The sequence below is a fragment of the Amphiura filiformis genome, chromosome 6, assembly GCF_039555335.1.
Source record: "Amphiura filiformis chromosome 6, Afil_fr2py, whole genome shotgun sequence".
In the NCBI taxonomy this organism is placed as follows: domain Eukaryota; kingdom Metazoa; phylum Echinodermata; class Ophiuroidea; order Amphilepidida; family Amphiuridae; genus Amphiura; species Amphiura filiformis.
In genome coordinates, this window is record NC_092633.1 from 63,253,378 (window position 1) to 63,265,655 (window position 12,278).

Below are 12,278 nucleotides of genomic sequence, written 5' to 3' on the forward strand. Positions count from 1 at the left end.
TTTTACAATAACATTTACATTCTGACAACATTTTTGAAATGTCGTTGTAGTGTGTTTTCATACAAAAGGTTTTAAAATGTTTTCATGACCTTTATAAAACCTGACATTTAATGTTATTAAACGTTTTACGAAAACTAATAAAACCCAAAATATAACCTGTGTAAAACGTTTTTTAAAAAGGTCAATAAAATAACACTCTAACATTCTAATTTTGGTAATACTATCTCTTCCTGAGATTCCATGTGCTGATAAAGTATCGTGTAAAGTTCAGTGCTAATAAAGTTCAATGTTCAATTTACTTTTGATGCATATTCTCCCAAATCCTCATGATCAAGCGGGTATCAACCAAAGGTAAATACCAGTCAGTATTTGCTAAGTGATAAAACAATTTCCCGCCAATTTGGCCCATTGGAGCCACTGGATTGCAATATACAATAAACATCACGGGAATCCCCGTATTCAAAGCTCTCACGCAACCTTTTATGTGCAATGCAGCTGAGAGTACTAAATTAGAGAAGCAACACTCCAATCGCAATACTAAGCACTATGTGAGAGCGAGACCTTGTGTAAGAGCTGGACAGTGTCAGTGTATATGAATTAGGTAATGAGCTGGACCTTTATTCAGTATCTCTTTCATTTATTTTATTTTCATTTTCATGATTTTGTTTGCGTGATAGCCTACAGAGGCGTTTGCAGAGAATTTGGCACAAAAAGGTGACTTCCAAGACTTAGTACATTGATGGCGCCCTATATAAGACACAGTTCACTGTTCGTCACATGTATACACAAACAAACGTGACCGGTGCAGTGGCAGCAGGGTCATCCTATTTCATAACGATACTACGGTATTGTCCCCCGGGTATTGTCCTCAAAACCGGGCCTCAAAAATCTGTGAGTTAACGCATAGGCAGCACACATGCAGACATGATACAAGATTGAGCCATCATGGTATGTTGAATGCAATGTGTAGTGGAACTATAAAGGTAAGAGGATTTGTAAATTATTTTGCTATAAATGAGTGAGATCTCACTGAGATGTCTCTACCGGGGATGTCTATAAATGAATAGAAGGCCTATATAACATTTCGGTCTAATTTGCAACTTAGCGGCAACCGCCTGTCGATGTCATCCCACATGCATGTAAACAACTAGACTGCGGAACTTAGTACATGATAGTCATTCATTTATATCTATTGGTCGTTATGACTATCAGGTGAACAACGTGTGCCGCCGCATTGCAGCCATTTAATAACATATCCTTGTAAACCATTGGACGGCTACAAAAATGCACTGACCGTATTCGTGTAGGCTGTATGTAGGCTAGGCAACGCGCGACTGCTTCGTACTTTAATCTTCTGACGCCTGGATAGCTTGCTATCTATGGAGACTAACAAGCTCCAGTTTTAATGCGTAATAGCATAGATGAACTCCTGGATGGGGCAGCTTTAATTAGCATGAGGCCGCATTGATATGTAAATAGCGTATTGTTATTTAAATTTGTGCCCAGACGTATTGAGGGCGACAGTCATGTTATCCAGACGGAGAATGGCTGCATATGCCGGGCATGTCAATTTGCTGAGTGAAGGCTGATAATCACCTTTCTGTATAGGTAATAAGCTAGTATATTTCGTGTACCAGTTGGTTATAACAAAAATTAGTATCATAATAAATATATTAAATGTATAAACTTTGAAATTTACATGAATTTGAACAGCAGAGCTTCGAAATCTAGCTAAGTCAGGTGATGTGAAATTCTGCTGCGTGACCCCCTCTGCGTGGTAGAATTATATTCATAAAACATTGAATTTAACAGATATCATGGGCAGCCAACCACGATTTATCAGCATTTAAAATATATGTTAATTAACAAAGATAAATAATAAAGAGTACAAATGGCAATTAACTAGTAAACAACCCTGAAAATCTTAAAATGTTGCCACGTGATTTCCCGACCACATGATATGTCAACATATGACCACTATTCAGATTTACCGTAAATATTTGGAGTATTGTTGCCTTTGTTGTACGGCTTGCACATACACTGTGCATTTCTTTACCTCCGTATAAAATCAATAATTCATGCTGGGAGCCACGTAACATTCTGTCTGCTCAGTGCATATTGGTATTTTATTTTACTTGAGAGCATAATAGAATAGAAATACATAAGACGAATAGGGCGCCATGATGGAAGGTCAGGTCGGGTATCAAAGGATATTATAACTTAAATACTACTTGTATTTCACACCTTGCCTCTGTCACATATTTCCTTCATATTATTGACAGCAAGTCCTAATTTTGACTTTGCTATTGCAAAATGTCATTTCATATTAAATTAGTAGACTTTCTTTGAAAAAACATATCACTGGTGCCTGATGGGAATACCCGTCCGCCATTTCATTAAACTGGATCGTTTTCGCCTGGTTTGTACCCAGATGTATTGGGGCGCGCTATACTCTCATTGAACAGGCAAAGTTCGCAAAACTAACAACGTTGTTATTTGCCAAACTCAATTAACATGATCCAAGGGGTCGAACATGAATTATTCATAACGAGCTATAACGGATCGATAACTGGCCTCACTTTCTAGCTAGTAAACCAGCTGAATTTTTCATAGATTTTGCGTTGCTAATAGAACAACCGTGAATTTAGTGTCACCCCCTTGGTAATAGCCAGGGAATTTAAAGCTACTTGAATAAATTAGGGAAAGGCAACTGAAAATAAGTTAACAGGTTTAGAATTTTAAATTTTATACATGTTGGACATTCTAAATAACTTGTTAACTTACATATTTTTGTTAAAGTATTACGACACGTGACATCATGTAGGAACCAAAATGGCCGCTAATGCCCGCCTATTGTCTAGACTATTGCAGACTATATTAGTGTGTGAGCCTGGGGGGGGGTAAAGCTGCACTTTTACCATAGGTAGTTGACATCTATGTCTGCAATACGCAGTATAGTTGACATCATGGGTTACACAAAAATGCCTATAGCAATTGAATGGGAGTAGCTTTTGGCGGGAAAAGGTCATTGAATTTTACACAGGGTCAAATTTCCAATGTATTCCTATAGTCACAAGGATTCAGAAAATGTATAGTTTGACCTATCTATGACGTACCGTTTTTGAGTTATGACCGAAAAGGTCAAAGGTCACGTTTTTGGCTCTATGGGGGTCAAAAATATCAAAATGCTCCGATTTTGATCAAAGAGGTGTCAAAATGTTCGTTTTTATAAAACAATTCAAATAAGGATAGGATTGCGCCATCTAGGATATTTCGTTACCTAGGTAACACAGCAGTTAATCGTCCGCAAATACCAGGTAGTTATCATGTTACATCATCACTTCTACGGCGAATGAACACGTGTCTTTGCTGTAATTGTAACTGTAGTATAATCCTTATGTATTCAAGCACTGTAAACACGCCCAAGGAGAAGTGACATGAAAATAATCCCTATACGCTGGCGAAGTTATGTAATATTAAATCGGATTAACTACCATATCAATAACCATTTTTGAACCGCACGCGGTACCTCTGCATTGAACAATATCACGCTGATCACTCGCACAGCGACAACGCCGGGTAAATAATTATATTGTACAGGCAGGAAACTAAATCAATACCGGGATCAATACGTGTATTTGCTATGCACGATAAAATCTTATCGGGGTAGAAAATGATGAATATCTCCCGTAATTTTTGCTTTTAAAGAAGCCAATTGTAAGGCTTGCACTTGTATATATACAGTAAGCCAAAACATTAAAGGTACCAGTTGTGTTCACCCTGTATATCCTATATAAAGAATAATGTGTCAAAATTTAAACAAGCAGCCAATACCTGTACTCTTTAGCTCTGGTTTAAGACCTCATTTGTTGAAATTGGTTGAAAATTAAAGAAACGGTGGTCTAAAACATAATAAAGAAACGAAATCAAAAGTTGCACTTTTGTTTTCTAATCAATGAAAGTACGACGCTAATTTTAACGTGTTAATCAATGGAAGCACGGCGCTGGTTCTCTTGTTCGTGAACGCATTGTGTGCAAATCAATAGGGCACGCAATGGAGCAAACTGCAACTTTTACATTGGCATCTTCCTTGGGTTTTGGATCGTCATATCTTTATTTCTTGAACAATTTCAACAAATGAGGTCTTAAATTCGAGCTAAAAGATGCAGCTATTGGCTGCTGGTTCCAATTATGACATATCTGTCGTTGTTTAGGATATACAAGGGGTGAGCATAACTGGTACCTTAATTTTTTGGCTTACTGTATGTTGAAAGAACATGATAGTCGTTAGCGAGCATAGATTTTATATGTGCAGAACAAAAAAATGACAGCGTGCCCTCTTTCGTAAACACTCGGGTTACGGAACATAACACGATACTATAGCGCAGTGGGACCACTGGTGGAGGCAGTCTAAAGCAGATGACGTACCAGGCTCACTGACATCTACAGAGGTCAGTCACCAGGCTATTGTCAATAGCTTTAGTCGGATGTCTCTCGGCCCATTTATGCTTCTCAAAACTATTAAACAGGTCGGAACAAAATGGCCATGCCTGGATGTTAAAGAACAAGTGGATTCGATTTACCATCATGGCGATTTCTGCCATGAAGATATCGGGGCGATGACACTGTGATTCGCACCGGTAAGATTAGTATCTTTGAAAAGACGAGTATTGTATTCAATCTATGATTGCAGACATACACAGGTGATGGGTGCAACCTGCTTGTAGTGCAGCGCGATATAATCAAATTGTTTTCACTTATTGCTGTGGTAGTTAATCCGATTTATTACGTCACTTCGTCAGCGTATATGGGGTTACAAGTCAACTCTCAGTTAATTACCATATCAATGGGTGTATACTATCTTTGAACGTATCGCCCTGCACTATAAGCAGGTTGCATTCATGACCTGTGTAGTGTGTATGTCTGCAATCATAGATTGATTACAATACCGCGACCGCTCTTTTCAAAGATACTAATCGTACATTCATCTGGAACAAACACCTTGAACACGACCGTGGTGCCTCGTCACGGCTTTATCTACAAGTATATGATTTTTGGGAACCATTTTCAAATCAAACATTTTTCTAAAAAGGTTTGAAATGCATAAGGGAGGTGATCCGATTTGAAAGCCTCATCACCCATTTTTTCATAAAAACTAAGATTTTGGTATATCATATGGGCCACTGCTATAGGCCTACACGTTTTTGGCTTCTCATATCAAAACCACTGGCGCAGTACTGCCAGTAAAACTCAAAATTTGGAACACATTGTTTTTTCTTGGTAGGCCTCAGTGTCAGATATAAAACAGAACATTGGAAAACCAACAGCTATCTTGAGCACCTCAAAATCCCTCTATAGGCCTATGCGAAGTAATGTTATTTTTCATACTTTATTTACAGATATGGCGGTCGTAAACAAAAAGTCAGAGGTGGTCGCAATTAAAAAAGAATCCAAAGAGATAGGATCACACGAGAACTATATTCGGAATATTACAGTATTCTTCAACAGCCCGGAGCTGAGTGATGTCACATTGAAAATCGGCACCAAACGCTTTTATGCTCACAAGTTTGTACTAGCTGTCAACAGCGAGGTTTTCCGGGCTATGTTTTCTGAGTCTGCCTGGATGGAATCGAAACAAAAAGATGTATCTCTGGAGGAAACAGAAGAGTGCTCTGATGTCTTTGGAGACTTCTTAAAGTTCCTGTACAGTGGTCGTGTTACGGTAAATAACGACAACTTGGTAGCATTATATAGGTTGGCTGACAAGTACAACGTCCGAGGCCTGCACGCGTCATGTGAGCAGTTCATACGCGAGCGAATTGAAGCCACTGATTTCAACGCCGCGATCTCTTGGTTGTCTTTCGCTGAGGAGTACCAACTGCAAGAGATCGTTCTTCGTCTGTACGATGTCCTGCGAGTCAACTTCCAGAAAGTGATATCTTGTCCCATGTGGCCCAGTCTTCAGTTGCGCCAGATCTGTAATCTTCTTGATACCTGGAAGATTGTAGTTGAAGATGAATATACCGTATATCAAGGCGTGTTGAAGTGGATCGATGCGGAAATTCGACGTCATGGTAAGAAGCAGCCACCAGATACAATCTACGAGCCACTGAAATATATTCGTCCAGCTCATGTCACACCTGATCAGCTTATCTCGATTGAAAAGTCAAGTGCCTCTTTTTCTGACGACTACCAGCGAAATATCCATACATTGCTCTTCGAAGGTTACAAGTACCAAACCTTACGGCAGATTGACAAGTACTCCATAGAATTCTCTTCTCCTCGGCACCATCCACGTATTTATACTAATGGTACGTATGCTATTACACAAAATATGAGCAACGGTGGCTCATATAATTTTCAGGCGTCTGTCGGGTGCAAGAAACCTACTGAAGCTGGCCACAATTGGACAGTTGTGCCCACAATTCAACAAGTTTCTCAGCAACCGCCATTGGCTGATAACGAGGTGTTTCAACGCTATAGTATCAGTCCGAAAATCAACGAGCAACACTATTTTCTGTATAATGTTACTGCAAGTTCTAGTCAGGCAGGATGGTATTACCATATGGCACTGATTTGCTACGACCCAACGAATCAGAATGATCTTCTGCATGTGGTGACCAGCAATGGAAAGATACCGTCAAACAAGAAATTCACTATGGTTTCTCCCGCCAACTTTTCCGCTTCTGGTACCCTAAAAACTATCTGCATCATACACGCATGGAATTGAAAGCAGGAGCACTTGTCAAGGATGATCAGAGATCAAAACTCGGCGTGCTGTTGACTACCTGTACCGGGCGGTTCCACCTGCTTCTCAGAGCATGGTCAGAGGTCTAGTCATTGCTTTATGAATATTCAAGAATGCATGAATTTCCAGAAAATCAATTCTTCCTATTGTACCACATTTGTATTGAAACCACTTGAAATAACTCCACTTGAAAGTTGTATTACTGATGATTGGATGATATCAAGTAGCCATGTGAACTAGGGTGTGACTACTGACCTCATTACTGTCAATATTCACGTAGACTTTTAGAACCGCCGGGAACCGGCGGTCAACTGGCGGTCGAGTTTTGATTTCAGCCTTTCAGGACTGCGTTACAATATTAAACAAAATAATAGGTCATCAAAAAACCCAATGTTGCGCTAAAGCAAGTTCGTATTATGATTAACTGTATAAAGTATTCTAAAATGCAATTCTAAAACCGATCATATTTTCACAAGCTTTTGAAACTGTTTTACCCTAGAATGTAATTTTGCTTATAGGCCTACCTGTGAAATATTTTGATAATTTGATAGGAGTATAATGCAACTCGGGGCTGCTGCATACTTTCCGGACATAACTGTATTCAAAAATGGTAACAGTCCTTCACAAATTATTATATTTCAATAGTTTATGACGGCTCTCTGTCACCCGCAAAATATAAACAAAATGACACAAATCAAAATCTTATTCAAATCATATTATATTCTTTTTTTTAAATAAATATTAAACAGCATCATTGTTTACAAAATCATGATCCCAGCTCTCCATTATGCATCAAATAAATAAAGCCATAATGTGTGATTTGCTCCACAGCAACGCCCTCAATTTTTCTTGAATTTCTACTTTTCTGAAGTGCTCTAATTACATTAAAATTTAAGTTTTATATTAAATCCGGAGATCTCCGGTTTAATTTAAAGTTCACTGATCGAGTGGTGGCAAATTAAACCAGAGACGTTTAAACTGTGTGCATATCGCTATTCGTCTTACGCCTTGTTTGTTCGTCCCAGCTGTGAGAAGCTACGCCAATATTCATGATAATAATACAATCGGCGACCTAATACACCCATTGTAGTCGCTGGAATGAAATAGCAATTTTCTTCATTTTACCTCATTTAAATTAAAAGGTGATAATGTGATCAGTGAAAACTAACATTTCAATAGAGGATATACGGAGGGTTATATGATTGTGGAAATAGCAAAAACTTGCAATAGTAAGTTGCGTAAACTTTGAGCAAACTTTATACAATTTGGATAAAGTTAAGACATTGTTGTAAATTTATAAACTGTTTGCATAAGTACTGAAAATCGTGGGTAATATTACGCACTTTTGTTAATTTAATCCAACCTGGATCATTTTCCCCAAGTGACAAGGGCTTGAAGAAAAGATTAATATTGTGAAGTCTTTTAAACACAAAGTAGTGCTTGGACTTCGTACACCTCTTGGGTATTTTGTTTATAGCAATATAATAATTATTATCATAACGATACCTAAAGAATCGCTCTGTCTAGTAACATTTCAGCATCATTTACAGTAAGATGCGCATACTGCTCTTCACAAAATGTCGTTATTTTGGAAAAATCGAAATAAAATCAAGCCTAGATCAGACACGCAATATGTGCATCAAAACGTTCAATTGCTGATGATAAGATTGGCCATAGAAAACAATCGATCAGTTTCGGAGAAGTATGCAGCTACTAATTTACTATATTCAGACAATACAGAACATCAGTCTATATTAATGTACATCTTTTTAAAATTGTTTTCAGACCTTTGTATAATGTTCATTATATAAAAATTATATTTACAAATTCATTGTACATAGAAATATAATACACCTTTGTTAAAAATGTACATTCTTTAAAAATTTCATTGGTTATAATATAAAATAAGTGGCTACTTTTGATTTAAACGAGATGAATAGAGATACTTGCAAGAGTTGCACATATAATCATAAATCATCTAGAAACATTTTTTTCTTTTTGAAAATGTTTAATAAATATTGTTAAGTCGGATAACCCGGAATGGTTATATTATCACTGACTGCTGAGATGAATTGGGCCCTGAGCAAGACTACAGTAGTCTTGCTCAGGGCCCAAGTCATCCCATTGTTTGGTTTCAAAATAAAATAAAAAGCGTCCTGTAACAAATTTGAAAAGAACTAACTTTTCGTTTCGTTTGTGTTTTAATTTATAGGTTATATAGTAACTTTTTATCTCTTCCAGCTCCAGTGACATCTCACTATCCTGGACCTTTGGATGCATTGAAATGGTTTTAGCATTTTACTTTGAAAAGCAATATAACAGGGATGCAGTGGTAGTTTCCCCAATCCTCCCGTGAACATTTGCTTGATCCTACCCAGGAAAATATGCATGAGGTGTGAGTGGTGTTGGAACAGAAAGTAGTCACGTAGCTTCCATCTGCGCCCGGTTCGCGAAACTCAGTCGTATGTTTTACGCAATCACGCGATGTGCTTATTACAATAAGATTAACAATTTATGCATGCATGGCCAATTCGAATAGAACTATTGTGTTTTAATTTGTAGAATGGCTAACACAATAAATAATGTTGTTCTTATTGGCACTTCAAGTAGCTTCCAGCTGAGCCAGGTTCTCGAAACTCGTAGTAAACTTACGACAATCGTATACGCAATGGCCATGATCAGTAATCACACGATGTAAGTATTAAAATTTAAAAAAATCTTTTCATGCATGACGACCGAGTTTCGCGAAACTGGCCCAGTTTCGTAAACGTATATGTTACTAGGGACATTAGTTAAAACAGGGACAGTCTTAAGTACTTATTCTGTGTAGTGCTTTGTAAGTAAAGCAATCGTAGCAACATTGGTGTAGCTATGTTGTATGTACCTTTGTCGTTGGGTAAGGTAGCAAAAGATATTAATATACATTTGGTCACATTTCTATCTAACCATTTGTATACAATAAAAAATTTAAAAAAAACATTGGCAATGCATTTTAATGGATAATAACCAGTGAGAATCATAATAGTCCAGCCACAGTGATTCACTGGCAACAGATATGGTGTATGAATAACATAACAGTTGCTAGGCATTGTTGCCCTTTGTAAAAAAAACATTCTAGTTCATGTAGTTTTGATTTACCAATAAAGAATTATCATACGAAAACCATGAAAACTGTACTTGTTTATAACGGCCGGTCAATTATTACGTCATTGCCGAAACGAGTAGCCACAACTCGCTTATTTAATTATGATTTTTGTTTCGAATTATAGTAAAATCAGGTGTTTGATCATAGTGGTCTTTTATTCCCTTTAGTTTAGACAAAACTAAAGTGTGTTTTGTTAAGCAATGCAAGGCACTGCATGTTATTATTCGTGTCCATAATTACCGCTATCCTCTTTCAGATCGGTCATATAGAACTCCGTTCTTTTCGCAAACGTGACGATATCAATTCCAACTACAAAGGCCGCGTCACGTAATAGATCGCACTGATTCCCTGTACTTTTGGTCGTACAACCCTTCCATTTCATTAACCATGTCATTTAAATCTCTCAAGAAAACTAGCGTGACATGATAAACTACACTACTCCAAAAATTAAAAGATCACAAACTGACTTTCTCTGTCTGCTCTCGTGCTGACCAAGGTGTTTTTCAGTGATGGGTCTTCAGTACTCGGTACACGTGTGCAGTTGCGTGTACGTTACTGAATGAAATGATACTCAAATGATTACAGTGTCAAGACTGCTTTTAAAAATCGTCAATAAATAAGTATGATCCTTTAATGTTTTGAGTAGTGTATACATATGCTGTGATTTCCCATTTAAATCAGTACTGGGATCGAAGTCAGAATATTAGTATAGTACACATCATCAAAATGTTATCAGTCCGTATCGTAGACACCAGCCGAACAGCACATTTGCTTAACTCCAAATCTTAGTAAGTAGTATAAAATGAGAATATAGACAATGAGGATGACCTGAAGGAAGACGAAACCCACGCAAACGGAACCAATTACTTGAAGGCCATGGTTTACGGTATCCATTATGGCGTCACCACAACCCTGCAGATGAAAAAATAACATAGAGAAAGGTGTTAATAAACAGCTACCTTCGAATATATTGATAAATATATATTTATAAATACGCACGTGACCCATGGGCATGACATACCAAGACCAGTAAACGTGACCAAATCTTCATGCCATTGAAAAGGATACGAACTCTTTAGATAAATATCATCAAATACTTAAGTATTAATTGAATACCAAAATTATTACTCATGGGGAGATTCCGAATTATGTTATCAAAAACAACATTTTGAAAGTATATTTTGAAAAATATTTATCGACGGAATACTCTCAAAAACAGGAAAATACAACTAACCACAAACATGATAAAAAGAGATTATGGGCGAGAACTTTCTGAAAGCTTCTGAGAAAGGTTGCGATTTGTTACGCCTTTTTGCCGCGCCCGACGCCGCGTCTCACTATTAATTTTAAAAATCACTTCACAGTAAACTGATTATGATATAGTTACACATGTTTTACGGGCGTAATCACGAAAATGGTGTAAATCTTAATCTCTCAATTATGATATGGCGAGGTACGGCTAACGTCCAGGAATATACACAGCAGATGAAGAGTTCCACAAATTCACACGGTGAATGCCGTAGAGTCAGTTTTTGATTGGTTTTGTATGCATTCAGTATCAGTAAATGTGTTCTGAAAGTAACGGAAAATAACTGATACCCACCTCTTTAAATCTATAATCGTTTCCTGATCTTCCGCATCCTACTTGATAGATTTTGCAACAACTGTCTGGTGTGTCTCCCACTCCGAATGTTTTACCTGCATACTGAAACCAGTCATTGGGTCGGTCGAACCCACAACACTCTTCCTGAAATGATCAAAGAACACGGCAACATTAATTGATTTATAGCCTTGATAATGTACAAAGTATTCATTTCCGTCAAAATGTACAGGATAATAACCACAGACTTCACATAAGAAAGCAAAATTAGGTTGATTCAACACGGCCAAAGTCAATATAAGACAAGGGGACAATAATGATTATGTCTCAAGTCACTCCTTTACATTATTTGTAATGTTGATAAGTTGTTGAATATTTCCATGTCACGGAAGGCGTTAATATTTACTGTGAAGTATCATCGCCTTCATGTCTTGATTTTAAACCTGCCATTAACCTACTAACATCAGCTATCACGGGTAACAAGTAGTACTTAAACAATTCATTTGGGACGTCATGAGCATGTATGAAATATAAATCGGCTAATCTGACATCTAATCTTAGCATAATTGTACAAAACGATGCACATCTTACTACTATATTTCACCGATTAATTGTGATAGAATTTGTCCAATATAAAGAAAAGAACAATTTGCAAAGTGATGTCTTTAAATTTGGTGTAAGTATGGTATTTCACATTGTGTGTACTGCAATAGTACGAGCGTGTTTCTTCCGTTTTCTTGGGACCTTTTATTCATATGATTTACTAGCATTTATAACAGCGCCAT

The 12,278-nt window shown here is 37.3% G+C and overlaps 1 protein-coding gene across 1 annotated transcript; it reads left to right on the forward strand.

Moving 5' to 3' along the window:
- The first annotated feature begins 703 nt into the window (after nucleotides 1-703).
- On the forward strand, nucleotides 704-8,379 carry LOC140155793 (BTB/POZ domain-containing protein 17-like). The gene is made up of 2 exons (XM_072178761.1): nucleotides 704-983; nucleotides 5,400-8,379. The coding sequence occupies exon 2, from the start codon at nucleotides 5,402-5,404 to the stop codon at nucleotides 6,728-6,730; it is 1,329 nt and encodes a 442-aa protein (XP_072034862.1). The 5' UTR covers nucleotides 704-983; nucleotides 5,400-5,401; the 3' UTR covers nucleotides 6,731-8,379.
- The last annotated feature ends 3,899 nt before the right edge of the window (nucleotides 8,380-12,278 follow it).